Source organism: Leptonychotes weddellii, chromosome 6 (assembly GCF_054177405.1).
Source record: "Leptonychotes weddellii isolate Sample4059 chromosome 6, ASM5417740v2, whole genome shotgun sequence".
NCBI classification, from domain to species: Eukaryota; Metazoa; Chordata; class Mammalia; order Carnivora; family Phocidae; genus Leptonychotes; species Leptonychotes weddellii.
The window spans coordinates 99,939,061-99,957,998 of record NC_138374.1 but is presented as its reverse complement, the minus strand read 5'-3'; the positions used below and the strand labels follow the sequence as shown (position 1 = coordinate 99,957,998).

Sequence of the window (18,938 nt, the reverse complement as noted above, 5' to 3'; positions counted from 1 at the left end):
GCCTCGGATTCACTTCTCCGCACGTCCTACCTTCCAGAAAGTGGTCGCTTTTCTGATGAGAGAGTTGTTGCTCTTCTTTTCTTCAATCTCCTGTTGAGTTTGTAGGTGTTCAGAATGGTTTGATCCCTATCCAGCTGAATTCCTGAGAGGAGACGAAATCCAGGTCTCCTACTCCTCCGCCATCTTGCTCCGCCCCCCTTCCCTAGGTCTCTTTGCCTCATATATAAAATGAGAATTGGGAAAAAATCATATTTTGTCATTGTATTTGTGGATTTAATAAGTTTATGGATACACTGAGAATACTGTACTGTAAAAGGAAATGGGTAGAGAGAAGTAGGTGTGAACCTGGAAGACAGAGCATCAGCTCAAAAATTGCCTTGGGTTCTAACCAAAGAGAGGAGGATTGAGAGAAGGTACTGAAGATGGCAGGAGTAAGGAGTTCCACAGACGCTGGAAACTATTTACTATCTGGCCTTTTATGCACTGCTCTCAGGATGGGACAGGAGAGTTTACCAAGTGATAGACAAACTGAATTCTGAAGGAAACCCTAATACATTTTAATGGAAAACAATTATAGAGTGAAACCATATGATAGTTGTCTTTCTTTGCTTTACTTATTTCACTTAGCATAATTACCTCCAGTTCCATGTCGATGCAAATGGTGGGTATTCATCCTTTCTAATGGCTGAGTAATATTCCATTGTATATATGGACCACATCTTCTTCATCCATTCATCTGTTGAAGGGCATCTTGGCTCCTTCCACAGTTTGGCTATTGTGGACATTGCTGCTATGAACACTGGGGTTCATGTGCCCCTTCTTTTCACTACTCCTGTATCTTTGGGGTAAATACCCAGTAGAGCAATTGCTGGGTCATAGGGTAACTCTATTTTTAACTTTTTGATGAACCCCCATACTGTTTTCCAAAGTGGCTATACCAACTTGCATTCCCACCAGCAGGGTTCCCCTTTCTCAACATAAAGAATAGCACGGAGGACATTGGGGGAAGGAAGGGAAAACTGAAGTGGGGGAAATCAGACAGGGAGACGAACCATGAGAGACTATGGACTCCAGGAAACAATCTGAGGGTTTCAGATGGGAGGGGGGTGGGGGGATGTGGTAGCCCAGTGATGGGTATTAAGGAGGGCATGTGTTGTAATGAGCGCTGGGTGTTATACGCAAATAATGAATCATGGAACACTACATCAAAAACTAATGATGTACTGTATGGTGACTAACATAACATAATAAAAAACAATTATAGAAAAAATACATATATATTAAAAATAGTAGGTCAGGGGTGCCTGGGGGGCTCAGTCATTAAGCATCTGCCTTTGGCTCAGGTCATGATCCCAAGGTCCTGGGATCAAGCCCTACATTGGCCTCCCTGCTCAGCGGGAAGCCTGCTTCTCCCTCTCCCTCACTTGTGTTCCCTCTCTGGCTGTGCCTCTCTCTGTCAAATAAATAAAATCTTTAAAAAAATAGTAGGTCAAATTTTATTTATTTTTTACTTGGATTCAGTTAGCCAACGTATAGTACATCATTAGTTTCAGATGTAGTGTTCAATAATTCATCAGTTGCATATAACACCCAGTACTCATCACATCATGTGCCCTCCTTAATGCCCATCACCCAATTACCCCATCCCCCCCTCTTCCCCTCCAGCAACCCTTAGTTTGTTTCCTATAGTTAAGAGTCTCTCATGGTTTGTATCCCTCTCTAATGACTTCCTATTCAGTTTTCTCTCCCTTCCCCTATGATCCTCTGCACTGTTTCTTATATTCAACATATGAGTGAAATCATATAATTGTCTTTCTCTGATTGACTTATTTTGCTTAACCCAATACCCTCTAGTCCCATCCATGTCAATGTAAATGTTAAGTATTCATCCTTTCTGACAGCTGAGTAATATTCCATTGTATATATACACCACATCTTTAACCATTCATCTGTTGATGGACATCTCAGCTCTTTCCACAGTTTGGCTATTGTAGACATTGCTGCTATAAACATTGCGGTGCAGGTGTCCCTTCGGATCACTACATTTGTATCCTTTGGGTAAATACCTAGTAGCGCAATTGCTGGGTCATAGGGTAGCTCTATTTTTTTTAAGCTTTTTTTTTAAGATTTTTTTTTATTATTATTATGTTCAATTAGCCAACATATAGTACATCATTAGTTTTTGATGTAGTGTTCAATGATTCATTAGTTGCAAATAACACCTCTATTTTTAATTTCTCGAAGAACCTCCATACTGTTTTCCAGAGTGGCTCTCCCAGCTTGCATTCCCACCAAGAGTGTAAGAAGGTTCCCCTTTCTCTGCATCCTCTCCAATATTTGTTGTTTCCTGTCATTAATTTTAGCCATTCTGACTGGTGTGAGGTGGTATCTCATTGTGGTTTTGATTTGTATTTCCGTGATGCCAAGTGGTGTGGAGCATTTTTTTCATATGTCTGTTGGCCATTTATATGTCTTCTTTGGAGAAATGTCTGTTCATGTCTTCTGCCCATTTCTTGATTGGATTATTTGTTTTTTGGGTGTTGAGTTTGATAAGTTCTTTATAGATCTTGGATACTAGCCCTTTATCTGATATGTCATTTGCAAATATCTTCTCCCCTTTTAGTTTTGTTGACTGTTTCCTTTTAGTTTTGTTGACTGTTTCCTTTGCTGTGCAAAAGCTTTTTATCTTGATGAAGTCCCAATAGTTCATTTTTGCTTTTCTTTCCCTTGCCTTTGGAGATGTGTCTAGCAAGAAGTTGTTCCAGCCAAGGTCGAAGAGGTTGCTGCCTGTGTTCTCTTGTATGATTTTGATGGATTCCTATCTCACATTTGGATCTTTCATCCATTTTGAGTTTATCTTTGTGTATGGTGTAAGAAAATGGTCTAGTTTCATTCTTCCACAGGTAGCTGTCCAACTTTCCCAGCACCATTTATTGAAGAGACTGTACTTTCTCCATTGGATATTTTCTCCTGCTTTGTCGAAGATTAGTTAACCATAGAGTTGAGTGTCCATTTCTGGATTCTCTATTCTGTTCCAATTGATCTGTATGTCTGTTTTTGTGCCAGTACCATACTGTCTTGATTATTACAGCTTTGTAATATAGCTTGAAGTCCAGCATTGTGATGCCACAAGCTTTGGTTTTCTTTTTCAACATTCCTCTGGCTATTTGGGGTCTTTTCTGGTTCCATACAAATTTTAGGATTATTTGTTCCAGCTCAGTTGCATTTCTATACACTAATGATGAGACAGAAGAAAAATTAAGGAATCGATCCCATTAGCAATTGCACCAAAAACCATAAGATACCTAGGAATAAACCCAACCAAAGAGGTAAAGGATCTATACTTTAAAAACTACAGAACACTTATGAAAGAAATTGAGGAAGACACAAAGAAATGGAAGAACATTCCATGCTCATGGATTGGAAGAATAAGTATTGTTAAAATATCTATTCTACCCAGAGCAATCTACACATTCAATGAAATCCCTATCAAAATACTGTTGACATTTTTCATAGGTCAAATTTTAAAAAGTAATTATAGGTTTAGATATTGTTTTATTATATCTATTATTTATTACTATTATTTTGCTGCAAATCTATTTCTTCTAATGGAAAATGCTTATTAAGCACTGTTTGTTAAGATACCAATTAGATCACTTATTCACTAGTTATTAGAGTCATAAATCTTTTAAGCTAGAAGGAACATTAACAGGGTACTCATTTCACACATGTTTATTTATTATTCATATTTAATATATATATTTAGAGATTATCCACTGGTCAGTCACATCATATTACATTATATATTGCTGATATTAAATCACTAAGCTGAATTTTCTCAGGAATATATTTCACTCCAGTTCCCCAGGAGCCCAGGAGATCTGATGAAGTTAATATAACTCATACTCTTCGACTCATCTTTTGGCAGCATGACTGGGGTGGTTTGTGGAAACAATCTTATATTTCTTTAAAATTACTGTTGTTGACTCATTCCCTGCAAAATAATGCCTAGACTACTTAGCAAGGTATTCGAGTCCCTTCTGGATAGTCCCAATGAAACTTCACTGCCTCATTCCTTGCCACTATGCCACCCCTGTGCTCTTTGCAGGATGCTATAGCTCGCCTATTCTGGAGTGAGTACTCATCCTTCTCAAACATGTCCTTTCCCATCTCTGTGCCTTTGCTTAAGTGCTTCCTACTGCCTGGAATGCCCTTTACTCAACTTCCATATGGTGAGCTCCTACTTATCCTGCAATATGCAAATTCTGTTTAAAATTTCCTTGCCTTTATTAATTCTTTCTGGCTTTCCTGGACTCTGCTCCCGGAGAACTTTGTTCACCCTTATACTGTAGCATGTGCTATCCTGAGCTGTTCATCATGCTAGAAGGTGAGCTCCTTGAGAACAAGGTTTGTAGCATATTGATCTGTATATTCCCAGCCATTTGCATAGTGCCTGGCAGAAAGGAGGCCCTCAGAAACTATTTTCAAATAGATGAATGAATAAAGGTGAGAGTACAGACAAATAAACCTAGCTGAGCACTAGCTCTTAGGTGTTTTTGTTGTTGTTGTTGTTGTTTGTTTGTTTAATGTAATGAAATATTCTTCACAAGTGGGTAAGGTCTTCAAGTGGGAGATATTAAGAGAAGACACTTCAAAAAAGATCTTTGGTTTTCAGGACCATTTTGAGAATCAAATGAGATGGTACTTTATTTAGAAAAGAACAAGGAAGTATGAAGATACCAAGTAATTGTCTTTCAGTAATTTGTTATTCTTTTCTTAGGCAAATATCAATTACAATTCTCTGAGATTCAGAGAGAGACTGCACAAGCTGCCATATTCGGGGAGACATAGGTTGCCTCCTGGTTGATCATGGCTAATGTTTGCTGTTCCACTATATCTCCAAATTAGAGAATCCAGAATCTGCAGCCTGCTCTTCTCCCACGTGATCACTAGCACAAGAGATGCAGCGAACTGAGCATCACCTCATAACGCTTATGTCCTGTTTGGATTTCAGATGCTCAGCTCCTGGTATGATGAATTTCTGGATGAAGAGGACTACTGGTTTCTCATTTTTACAGTAGGAGGGACTTTGAGTTGGGGAAGAATCATGAGGTTGTGGGAAGAAAAAAGAGTAACTGCTCTCTTAGAAGCCTTATTTGTCAAAGTAAATGAAATCTTTATTTTTCCTAGAGGCCACTGGGCATTGACATGGTCCCCGATATTCTAAACATAAACCTCAAGGAAAAAGACTCAAGTGCAATAGCTGATTGTGAAGAAGTCACATTCATATAGAATTTCTCCCTTATAGAAATGGGTTTGATTAGAAGAGGGTGGGGGTTGGTATGTAAAGGAGCAAAGGTTCTTAACAAAATGAAAGCAATCAGCATAAGTTCATGTGACAAGGAGGCACAGGAGGACTGGGCTGTTACAAAAATCTTGCTGCTGGTGTAGTTCCTATAGCAAATGCTCTTTGCCCCCATCCCTTTCTCTTAGACTCAGGCCAAGTTCATCAGCAGCAAATGGCATAAAAAAGGATCTATAAGTAAAGAAGAGAACATTCTTCTTTACAAGAGGTGTGAGGAATCCCTGGAGCTAAGCCAGGGTTTGGCTAACATGGAGGAAATGGATTCTATGCAGTGGCAAAAGATAGCTACTGAGGACCTGAGACAAGGCGGGTCTCTCCAGGTAGAACTAAAGTCTCCAGTGTTCCAAGCAGGTAAAGGCAGTCACCATAATTTTTTGACCCTAACATATAGGCAACTGGGAAATATTAATATTTAACATTTAGTGATTATTTACTGCACATCAGCACTGTGCAATGCAAAGATTGCCTCATTTGATCTTCAAAATAACCTATGAGGTAAGTACTGAGTAACAGCGGCACAGAGAGGTTAAGTGACCTTCCCAAGGTCACACAGTAAGTGGCAGAGCCAGGATCTCACTGACTGGCCACTTAAGTTTGGCCAGACTCATGCTCATCAAAGCATCACCTTAGCTACAGAATAATTCATTTTTGTACATCTGATAAGCATATTCCACCTTACCACACCTCCTCCAGAGTAAGATCCAAAGCATTTCTGTGAATATATTTTTAATAGCTACTCCTCTCTCCCAACATAACAAAAGCAGCTCACTCAGGCAGTAGAGAGGAGTGGGTAGGAACACAAGGCTCTGCTGTCCCAGAGGACTGGGTTATATCCTAGGTCTGCTAGTGACTGTAAACTTGGGCAATGTATTTAACCTCTTTGTAAGCCCCAGTTTTCTCATCTTTAAAATGGGGCTAATCATAGTAAGTTTGCTGTTTGTTGTGAAGAAGCTCCAAGGTCACCTATGAAAGCTATTACCACAATGCTTGGCAATAGTTAAAAGTCCAATAATGTCAGCCATTAATATCCAAATTGAACAAAGTGCTTTAATTATCTATGCTGAGGCAGTCAGAGTACTACAGTATTTCTCAAACTTCAATCCACAATAAACACATTTGACGTCAGGGAACATGAACTTGTATATATGTGTGTGCATATATGTGGAAAACATTTTCACAAAGCAATACTTACCCTTATTATATAAGATGATTTCCTCCAATATTCTCTATTCTGTTTTATTCTATTTCATTTTGTAAAAGCTGGCAATGACAATTTTTTGACATATTATTGAGTCATGACCTGCACTTTTGAAAACACAGAAGAGGAATAAGCCAAAGCTTTGAAAATTCAATTCCACTGCTTCCTTGCTCAGTGAGCCTGGGCGAGTTACTTCATCTCTTTGAGCCTCATTTTCTCAACTATAGAGTGGGGATAATGGCCCCTACTTGGTAGGATTGTTGAGGGGATTGGAGGCAATGCATTTACACAGGAAACAGGTGCTCAATAAGTACTTGTTAGATTATACTAAAAAAAAATCAACTTTTTAAAAACTTTGATGTGCACTCCATATACAAAACAAGATGCCTTGAATGCTTGCCTCTCAGAGCCATGCTTGGGCATGAGTTATTAAATCTAGCATGAACAAACCCTCTATTTCATATCAGAGTTTCACCTTCTCTCTAAATCCTGAACATGCCAGAACCTGTCCCAGAAATCAAGAGAAAAGTGGAAGAAAGGATGGCTGGTAAATTTCATTTACGCACACATACTTGGCAATAGGCATTGCTTTGGTGGCCTTGGAGTGTCAGGGATGGCCAGGAAGAGTGAGAACCACTCTCCATAAAGATGCTTCTTCCCTCCCCCAGCACACATCATTATTTCCTCCACCACTGCTTTTTTTGAAATGCAAGTCTGGCCCGATAAAGGTCCTCCTGTATATTTGCCTAACCCAGGGCCCTGACTCCCAGGTGGGCTGATGCCTCCACTCAGGGTACACCATAAACTCACAGTGCATCAGAGCTAGAATACTCTCAGCTTTTATATGGAGAAAATGAGTCTCTGAGAAGTGGAAAGACTTGGCCAAGTTTGCTTAGCAAGGGAGGGATTGGTCCAGGACTAGAAACCTGGATCTATTGTAGGAATGATCTACTGCACAACTTACAGCCAGATTCCCCTGGTTGAGAGATGATAATGATAACAGTGACAATGCCGACATAAGGACGACTAACATTTGTGGGTCCATACCCCAGCATTCCTTCTAGACTCCCACCAGTATAATCTTCAGAAAGTACTGGACTGCCTTGGGAGAGTTTCTGAAGAACTGTGTGCAATTAGACTTACTTTAAACCCCAGAACTCACAACATGATTGAGTGTTTTCACCTTGGTAGGCAAGGTGCTGCTAATCTGCATCTATTGTCCAGTACATGACTAAAACTTCCCTTGGTGTCTCAGCCTTCCTGCCTCATCTTATTTTGGATGCAAAAAGGCATTCCCTCTCAATTAACTATGTATAGCTATAAATAATGTATGCTATTTCTAGAAAAAATAATTTCCTCTGGAAGGACAATGATTTGCAACTATTAATGATATTCACATATATGAGCTGTCAATTGTGAAAGTAATTCCCAAAGACAGAGAAGCAAGAGAGAAAGTTCCTAGCATGTTATTTCCCATATATTATCCCTAAGTGTATCAGATTCTTTGAAGCAATAGCAGAATGTTTGAAATACATTTGCAATTCTTTCCCACAACAGATGGCTACTTTGAAGGGGTTAGTATTCATTTGGATAAATTACTTCTTGTATATGTGTTAACAATTAGTACCTCTTTCAAAATCATATGTTACCCTAGTCTCCCTCAGGCAGAAAATCTCCATGGGTCAGGTGTCCCCAAGAAGGGCAGAATCCCCCCATTCTGGAGAGGAGGGAAGGCTTTATTTCCTTGCTTCTAATTTGACCTGAGGAGCTTATATTCCTTGTGTAAATGTTTTATTAAAACATTATTATCTTACTTAAATAACATTTTAAAGGTAATATCTTCAATAAAAGTGTATGAATCTTTGAACCAGAGTTGACAACCAGGCTCTATCCCTTTTTTCCCCTACTTGATAGACATAGAGAAAATGTCCTTTGAGGAACTCTGCTATAAGTTTCCAAAGGTGGCCATACAGAAGATCAGTGATGACTACAAAATATATTGTGAAAAAGCACCTAAAATAGGTAAGTGTTGACAACTCAGAGAGAGAGTTGAGACAATCCGGTAAGAGAGTCTCCAACCGCAAGAGGCATAAGCCAAGAGAGGAACCATGCTTCTTTTGAAATGAGGGATGGTCAGGGGAGAATTGCCACGTCTTTTTTTCTCCTACACAGCCACAGAAGTGCATCATGAAACTGACAGGCAATTATAAATGAATGAGGGTGGTGATGAAAATTGTTAATTCCTACTTCTCACCTAGTTATCATCCTGGGGTTTTATAATGCAGATTTGTCTTCTACCAAGTTTCTTAGAGTTGGAGATGTGTGGAAGGAGGTTCGTTGGCGTGTGTTCTTAGTAATAACCCCTTTAAAGAAATAAGGAAAGCAGAATTGGAAAGGTAGATGCTGAACTGCAAGGCAGTTACAATAGACCTCAGCAGATCCACAGAAGAAGCTCTAAAACTAGGATGGCCTTTCAGAGTTGTCCCTCACTGAGACAAAGGATTTTTTTTTTTTTTTTTTTTTACATTCACATTGACTCATAAGGGATTTGCTGCCTGGGGGGAGGATATAACCTAGGGTCAGGCAGCACCCTTTGGCTGAGGCAATGCCCAGAGGGGACCTCAACTATGAGCTGTCTGTAGCCAACACCCCAGGCAGCTGGGAATGAATGCTTTGGTCCTAAAAGGAGGATTTAAGCTGTGCACCACAGCACCCTGTTGACTTTCTTTGTATGGAAATTTCACTCCATCTTGGAATAGCTACCCCAGGATTCTGGTTTGTTCCTTTTCCTAGGGAACTTAGACTAGAAGGGCTGACTCACACTCCTATAGCTTATCTGGAGACCACAACGAATACTCCTCTTCACCCTCCTTTGCTACCCATCCTAGCGTCCCTTTATTTCCAGCTAGTGTCTCTGCTGGTCTTGGGGGACTTACCTGGGAGGATGACGTAGACTGTCATCCCTAAGAGGCCTGAGCTCCCTGGTCATCATGATTTCTCAGACTATAGTTACTATGCTTGACAATTTATCATCAAAATTGGGCAGCAGAATACCAAGAGTGCCAAATGAATTTTCCACTGCCCCTGCTGTGTTACTGGTGACCCTGATGCTAAGAGTCAATTACCCTCTCAATACAGTAACTCCTTTTCTTGCCTGCTAGCCTCTTAACCTAAGGAGCTTAAAGCGACTGAGTGCCTACTCTGTCCCGAGTGGAAGCATTCCCCCTCTGGGAACCAGGATCTCCAGACCAGCACTGTCCGGTACAGGAGCACTAGTATCATGTGGCCATCAAGCACTTAAAATGTATCTGATACAAAGAGGTTACACAAAATACATATTATTAAAATTAACTTCATCCTTTTTGTTTTATCTTTTTTAATGTGACTACTAGAAAATTTAAAATTATATATGTGATTCATGTTATATTTCTATTGGACAGCACTGGTCTAGACCCACGGAACCTAATGTTGTAAGGATTAGAAATTTCCCTAAGTAAATCATTGATACTGATGTTAAATGGATCACTCCTACTTTTATCCCTTGTCCCCATGCCCCTTGTATTCTACTTATTGGGGACACAGTACCTTATAATGGTCTTCAGTTTATCCTGGAGGATGATGTCCCATTTCCCAAGATCATAATCAAGCTGGTTTCACAGTTGCACCTTCAAGAAATGGCTCCATTGTTCTACCAGACCAGCAGCCCTCATTGTTGATAGAACTAGTGGATCCCATCATCATATGTCCATTGTCAACCTCCTGGGCTGTAAGTGTATCCCTTGGTCAGGGGAAACCTTACATGGAATCTCATTCAGGGATCTTGTAAGCCCCCTGATAGCAATGCTCACTGATGCCTTGCAGGCAGGAATCCTTGTCAGTTACAGGCAAGATGAATTGATGCTCTTTCCAGAGTAGAAGTGATCCAGTGTCATCAATTTGTTACCAAGTGGGTGATTGGTTTTCTATGAGAGTTATTGAAATATGTGGCCTCGGCATTTGTCCCTGTCACTGACAAGTTGAACATTTGGCAGCAGTGGTAACTAAATCAGCCTTGGTGAGTATGGGGCCCATGCCATTGGGTGCATATACAATTTCCATCCCTGCCATCTAGCTACTCTGTTCATGAGTTCATCATGCCAGCACTGAGGTGGATTATGACACAGATTTGCTGACATCAACCATCCAAGTCATTTTGTCTACTTGGTTCTTTAGTGATTCTTTCACAGTGGTTGTTTATTAGTGAGCTTTAAGATACAATACAAACATTTTTGTTCTTCATGCTTACTCTCAAAGATTCATCCACATGTGTCTTCCTTACTCCCAATATTCTTTTTTTAAAAAGACTTTGTTTAGAGTAGTTTTAGGTTCACAAAATTATTAAGAGGAAGGTACAGAGATTTCCTAGATAGCCCTTGCTCCAACACTTGCACAACCTCCCCCATCACCAACATCCCCCATCAGAGTGCTACATTTGTTACAACTGATGAACCTATATTAACACATTATAATCACCCTAATTCATAGTTTACCTTAGGGTTTACTCCTGGTATTGTACTTTCTATGAGTTCAGACAAATGACATGTATCCATCATTATCATATCACACAAAGTATTTTCATGGCCCTAAAAATCCTCTGTGCCCTAAAAGTCCTAATAAGCTCCACCTATTTATCCCTCCACATACTGCCAGCCCCTGGCAACCACTGATCTTTTCACTATCTCCATAGTTTTGCCTTTTCCAGAATATCATATAAGTTGAAATCATATAATATATAAACTCTCCAGATTGTCTTCCTATACTTTGTAATAGACATTTAAGCTTCCCCATGTCAAATTTTGTCTTGATAGCTTATTTCTTTTTAGCACTAAATAGTATTTCATTGGTTTAATGTACCAGAGTTTGTTTATCCATTCACCTACTGAAGGACATTTTGATTGCTTCCAAGTTTGGACAATTATGAATAAAGCTGCTATAAACAATCATGTGCAGGTTTCTTTTTTTTTTTTAAGATTTTATTTATTTATCAGAGAGAGAGCGAGACAGAGGCAGGCAGAGGGAGAAGCAGGCTCCTTGCTGAGCAAGGAGCCCGATGTGGGACTCGATCCCAGGACCCTGGGATCATGACCTGAGCCGAAGGCAGAGGCTTAACCGACTGAGCCACCCAGGTGTCCCCATGTGCAGGTTTCTGTGTAGTCATAAGTTTTTAACTCCTTTGGGTAAATACCAAGAAACACAATTGCTGGATCTCACGACAATAGCATGTTCAGTTTTATAAGAAAGTGCCAAATTGTCTTCCAAAGTGGTTGTACAATTTTGTTTTCCCACCAGTAATGAAAGAGAATTTCTGTTGCTTTACATCCACATCATTTGGTGTTGCCAATTTTGCAGATTTGAGCCATTCTAATAGGTGTGTAGTAGTATCTCATTGTTGTTTTATTTGCTTTTTCCTGATGATATACAATGTGAAGGTTCTTTTTAAAAGCTATTTTCGGGGCACCTGCATGGTGCCGTTGGTTAGACATCCAACTCTTGGTTTCGACTCAGGTTGTGATCTCTGGCTCATGGGGTCAAACCCTAGGTTGGGCTCTGTGCTCAGTGCAGAGTGTGCTTCAGATTCTCTCTCCCATTGCCCCTTCCACTTGTGCACTTTCTCTCTTTCAAATAAATAAGTATTCTTAAAAATGCTATTTTCTATCTGTATACTCCTTTGTTGAAGTATCTGTTAAGGTTTTGACTTTTTAGTCAGCTTATTTGTTTTCTTATTGTTGAGCCTTAAGAGTTCTTTGTATATTTTGGGGAAAACAGTTCTTTATCAGATATCTTTTGCAACTATTTTCTTCCTTCTTCTAGTCTTCTAATTGTCTTTCACAGAGTAGAGTATTTATTTTGAATGAAGTACAACTTATCAATCCTTTTTTTTCATGGATTGTGCCTTTGCTATTGTATCTAAAAAGTCTGGCCAAATCCAAAATTATCTAAATTTTTCCTGTGTTATCTTCTAGGAGTCTAATTGTTTTGCATTTTACTTTTGGGTCTATGATCCATTTTGAGTAATTTTTTGTGAAGGGTATAAGGTCTCTGTCCACATTGATTTTTTTTTTTTTTTGGCATGTGGCTGTCAAGTAGTTTCTGCACCATTTGTTGAAGAGACTATCTTTGGGACACTCGTGACTCAGTCAGTTATGCATCTGCCTTCAGCTCACATCATGATCCCAGGGTCCTGGGATCCAGCCCCATGTCAGGCTCTCTGTTCAGTGGGGAGTCTTCTTCTCCCTCTCCCTCTGTGCTCTCTCTCTCAAATAAATAAAGAAAAAGAAAAAGAAAAGAAAAGACTATCTTTGCTGCATTCTATTGCCTTTGCTCTTTTGTCATATATCGGCTGTCTGTATTCATGTGGGCCTATTTCTGGGCTCTCTATTCTGTTCCATTGTTCTATTTGTCTTTTCTTTCACCAATACCACATTGTCTTGATTATTGTTGCTTTACAGTAAGTTGTTTTTTGTTTTTTTATAGTAAGTCCTGAAGTCAGTGTTAGTCTTCTAACTGCTTTCCTTCAATATTGTGTTGGTGATTCTGGGTCTTTTGCCTACCCACAGAAACTTTAGAGTTACACACAGGTGTAACTCATTTTATTGCACTCCATTTTATTATGCTTTGCAGATGTTGCATTTTTACATATTGGAAGTTTATGGCAACCCTATGTTGAGCAAGACTATTGGTGCCATTTTTCCATTAACATTTGCTCACTTTGTGTATCTGTGCCAGATTTTGGTAATTCTTAAAATATTTCAAACATTTTTATTATTTTATTTGTTATGGTGATCTGTAATCAGTGATCTTTGATGTTACTAATATAAGTGTTTTTGGGGTGCCACAAACCTCACCCATATAAAATAACAAACTTAATTGATGAAATTTGTGTGTATTCTGACTACTCCAATGACTGGCCATTCCCTCTCCTTGGGCCTCCCTCTTTCCTGAGACCCAACAATATTGAAATTAGGCCATTAATAACCCTACAGTGGTCTCTAGGTGTTTGACTGAAAGGAAGTGTTACACATCTCTCACTTTAAATCAGAAGTTGGAAATGATTAAGCTTAATGAGGAAGACATGTCAAAAACTGAGATAGGATGAAAGCTAGGCCTCTTGCACCAGCTACCCAAGTTGTGAATGCAAAGGAAAAGTTCTTGACGGAAATTGAAAGTGACACCCCAGTGAATACATGAATGATAAGAAGGTAAAACAGCTTTATTGCTTATATGGAAAGTTTTAATGGTCTGGATAGACGATCAAACCAGACATAGCCTTTCCTTAAGCCAAAGCCTAATACAGAGCAAGGTCCTAAGTCTCTTCAATTCTTTGAAGGCTGAGAGAGGTGAAGAAGCTGCAAAGAAAAGGTTGAAACTAGCAGAGGTTGGTTCATGAGGTTTAAGGAAAGAAGCCATCTCCATAACATAAAAGTTCAAGGTGAAGCAGCTAGTGCTGATGTAGAAACTTCAGCAAGTTATCCAGGTGTAGCTAAGATAATTCATGAAGGTGGCTACACTAAACAACAGATTTTCAGTGTAGACAAAATGGTCTTATATTGGAAAAAGATGCCATTTAGAATTTTTCATAGTTGGAGAGAAGTCAAGGCCTGCCTTCAAAGCTTCAACAAACAGGCTAACTCTCTTGTTAGGGTATAATGCAGCTGGTGACTTTAAGTTGAAGCCAATGCTCATTTACCTTTCTTACTTTTAAGTGTAGGTTCCTTAAGAATTATGCTAAGTCTACTTGCCTATGCTCCATAAATGGAACAACAAAGCCTGGATGATAGCACATCTGTTTATAACATGGTTTACCAAATATTTTAAGCCCACTGTTGAGACCTACTGCTCAGAAAAAGATTCCTTTCAAAATATTACTGCTCATTGACAATGCACCTGGTCACCCAATTGTTCAGATGGAGATGTACAAGATTAATGCTATTTTTATGCCTACTAATACAACATTCATTCTACAGCCCATGGGTCAAGGAGTAATTTTGACTTTATAGTCTTACTATTTAAGAAATACATTTCTTAAGGCTACAGCTGCCATACATAGTGATTCCTCTAGTAGATTCAGACAAAAGAAGTTGACAACCTTCAGGAAAGGATTCACCATTCTGGATGTCATTAAGAACATTCATGATTTGGGGTACCTGGGTGGCTCAGATGGTTAAGCGTCTGGCTTTGGCTCAGGTCAGGATCTCCAGGTCCTGGGATGGAGCCCCAAACTGGGCTCCCTGCTCAGCAGGGAGTCTGCTTCTCCCTCTCCTTTGCCTCTCCCACTCACTCTCTCTCTCTTAAATGAATAAATTTTAAAAATCTTAAGGAAAAAAAGAACATTCATGGTTCATGGGAAGAGATCCAAATATCAACATTAACAAGAGTTTAGTAGAAGTTGGCTCCAATTTCCATAGATGACTTTGAAGTGTTCAAGACTTCAGTGGAGGAAATAACTGCATATGTGGTAGAAATATCAAGAAAACTAGAGCTAGAAAGGGCACCTGAAGATGTGACTGAATTGCTACAATTTCATGATAAAACTTGAGTGGATGAACGGCTGCTTCTTATGAATGAGCAAAGAAAGTATTTCTTGAGATGGAAACTACTTCTGGCAAAGATACCATGAAGATTGTTGAAATGACAACAAAGAATTTAGAATATTACATAAATTTAGTTGATAAAGCAGTGGCAGGGTTTGAGAGGATTGACTCCAATTTTGAAAGAAGTTCTGTGGGCAAAATGCTATCGAACAGCATCGCATGCTACAGAGAAATTGTTTGTGAAAGGAAGAGTCAATTGATGTGCAAACTTCATTGTTGTCTTATTTTAAGAAATTTCCACAATCACTCTAACCTTCAGCAACCACCACCTGCATCAGGCAGCAGCCATTAACATCAAGGCAAGACCCTCTACCAGGGTTACAATGCACTGAAAACTTTGATGATGGTTAGCATTTTTTAGCAATAAAATGTTTCTTAATAAACCAAACAGACTACAAAATAGTGTAAACATAACTCTTATATGCATTAGGAAACCAAAAAAATCACGTCATTCACTTTATTGTGATACACACTTTATTGTGGCAGTCTAGAACTGCATCCAAAATATCTCTAAGGTATGCCTGTATCCACAAATAAGGAGCTGGAATTTTGATTGTAACTGCATGAATCAAGTTGGGAGTAACTGACATCTTGACAATACTGAGTCTTCCTATCCATGAACAGGGAAAACCTCCCCATTTATTTTGTTCTTCTTCGAATTAGTTCAATAGAGGTTTGTAATTCTTCATATAGGTTTTGTACATATTTTGTTATATGTATGCCTAAATGAAACAAGTATTTCAGTGTGGTTGTGCTAACATAAATGGCATTGTGTTTTTAATTTCAAATTCCATTTGTTCTTTTCTATTATACACAAAAGTAATTGGCACTTGCATATTAACCTTGTATTCTGCAACCTTACTATAATTGCTTATTAACTCCAGAAGATTTCTTGTCAGTTCTTTTGGATTTTCTACATAGATAGTCATACATATACAAACAAGAAAAGTTTTAATTCTTCTTTTCCACTCTGTGTAACTTTTACTTCCTTTTCTTATCTTATTGCATTTGCTAGAACTTTCAGCACAATGTTGAAGAAGAGTGGTAAAAAGACATCCTTGTACATGATGTTAGTTAAAAAGCTTTGTTTCTCACCATTAATTATGGTGTTAGCTGTAAGGTTTTTTTGTATATTTATATTACACTGAAGAAATGTCTCTGTATTTTTAGTTTACTGAGAGTTTTTATCATGAATGGGTGTTGGATTTTGATTTCATAGATTATTGATTTCCTGCTTTCAATTTCATTGATTTCTACTCTGATTCTTATTATTTCTTTTCTTCTACCGACTTCGGATTTTATCTGCTCTTCTTTTTCTAGTTGCCTACATTGCAAACTTAGATGATTTAGATCTTTCTTCTTTTCTAATATATGCATTCAATGCTATAAATTTCCCTCTAAGCACTGCTTTCCCAGCATTCCCACAAATTTTGATGTTATGTTTTTATTTTCATTTAGTTTAAAATACTTCTTAATTTTTCTTGAGATTTTTTCTTTGACCTATGTGTTATTAAAAGTATATTGGTTAATCTCCATGTATTTTGAGATTTTCCAATTATCTTTCTGTTACTGGTTTCTAGTTTAATTGCATTATGGCCTGAAAGTAGATATGGTATAATTTCTATTAAATTTGTTAAGATGTGTCTTATGGCCCAGAAAATCATCTGTTTTGGTGAATGTTCCATGTGAGCTTGAGCAGAATGTGTTTTCTGCTGCTGTTGGATTTGGTCTATAGATGTTAATTATATCCAGTTGATTGATGGTGTTGTTGAGTTCAACATGTCCTTACTGATTTTCTGCCTTCTGGATCTATTTCTGATAGAGGGATGTTGAAGTCTCTACATATGACTGTGGATTTATATATTTCTCCTTGCAGTTCTACCAGTTTTGCTCATGTAGTTTGATGCTCTGTTGTTAGGTGCCTACACATTAAGGATTGTTATGTCTTCTTAGAGAATTGACTCCTTTATCATTATGTAATGGCCTTCTTTATCCCTGATAACATTCTTTTCTTTAAGTCTGCTCTGTCTGAAATTAATATAGCTTCTACTACTTTCTTTTGATTAATATTAGCATGGCATATTTTTTCTATCCTTTTACTTACAATCTATATGTGTTTTTATATTTTAAGTCTGTTTCTTATAGATAACATAGAGTTGGGTCTTGTTTTTTGATCCACTCTGACATTCTGTTTCTTACTTGATACATTTAGACCATTAACACTCAAAGTGATTATTGATATAGTTGGTTTAATATGTACCATATTTGTTACTGTTTTCTATTTGTTGCCCTTGTTCTTTGTTCTTATTTATGCCTTCCATTCTGTCTACCTTTTATGATTATAATTTGAGCATTTTATATTCCATTTTCTCTTCTTTCTTAGCATATTGGTTATTTCTTTTTTTAAACTTTTTTTAGTAGTTGCCCTAGAGTTTGCAATATACATTCACAACTAATCCAAGTACACTTTCAAATAAGTATATAACACTCACAGGTATTTTGCATACTTTATAATAACAAAATAATTTAATTCCTTTCTCTCATCCATTATATCATTGAATTCATTGTCACTATCATTTGAATACATTGTTATTATCATTTGAATACATTGTTACTATTTTTATTTTGAACAAACTGTTACCCATTAGATCAACTAAGAAAAAGAAAAATAAGTTTTTAACTGTCCTTACTCATTCCTTTTTGATGCTCTCCTTTTCTTTATGTATGTCCAAGCTTCTGACCTATATTATTTTCCTTCTCTCTAGCAAATTTCTTTTAACATTTTTTACAAAGCTGGTCTACTGACAAGAAATTCCCTCATTCCCCGCCCCCCCCCCCGCTATTTTTGTCTCAGAAAGCATTTATTTCTCCTTCACTTTTAAAGAATAATTTTGCAAGATAGAGAATTCTAGGTTGGTGAGGGATTTTTTCTGTCAACACCAAATATTTTGCTCCATTCTCTTCTTGCTTGTATAGTTTGTGAGAAGTCAGATGTAATTCTTATATCTGTTCCTCTCTAGTGAGATGTTTCCCCCCCACCCAGCTTCTTTCAGAATTTTTTTGTTATCTTTGATTTTTTATGGTTTTAAAATGATTTGCATAGATGGGGTTGGTTTTTTTGTTTGTTTTGGGGTTTTTTGGCATTTTTTTTCTGCTTGGTGTTCTCTGAGTGTATTCAACAGTACGTTGGGGGAAATCATCAGTCATTGTTGTTTCAAATATTTCTTCTGTTTATCTCTTTTCATTCTAGTATCCACATTATACATATGTTACACTTTCTGAGTAGTTCTTACACAATTCTTAGATGTTTTGTTTGGTTTTAGTTTTGGTTTTTATCAGTCTCTTTGTGTTCTTTGCTTTTAAGTTTTAAAGGTTTCTATTGCGATATCTTCAAGTACAGAGATCTTTGCTCAGCTATTTCTAATCTATTAATGAGGCCATCATAGGCATTCTTAATTTCTGTCAGTGGTTTTGATCTCTAACATTTCTTCTTGGTTCTTTCTTGGAATTTCCACCTCTCTGCTAACTTTGCCCATTTGTTCAGGCATGTTGCCTACTTAATCTAATTGAGTGCCTAGCATATTAGTCATAGTTGTTTTATTTGTTTTATTTTTTTTAATTTATTATGTTATGTTAGTCACCATACATCATTAGTTTTTGATGTGGTGATCCACGATCCATTGTTTTCGTATAACACCCAGTGCTCCATGCAGTACGTGCCCTCCTTAATACCCATCACCAGGCT

At 37.9% G+C, this 18,938-nt stretch overlaps 1 protein-coding gene across 1 annotated transcript in view; it reads left to right on the top strand.

Moving 5' to 3' along the window:
* The window catches only part of RGSL1 (regulator of G protein signaling like 1), a 71,948-nt gene that overhangs the window by 9,156 nt on the left and 43,854 nt on the right, over positions 1-18,938 (top strand). Inside the window, exons 4-7 of the mRNA XM_081823196.1 lie at positions 4,353-4,407; positions 5,015-5,077; positions 5,494-5,716; positions 8,478-8,585. Of these exons, the coding sequence (XP_081679322.1) occupies positions 4,353-4,407; positions 5,015-5,077; positions 5,494-5,716; positions 8,478-8,585 (449 nt within the window). The remainder of the gene's footprint in view (positions 1-4,352; positions 4,408-5,014; positions 5,078-5,493; positions 5,717-8,477; positions 8,586-18,938) is intronic.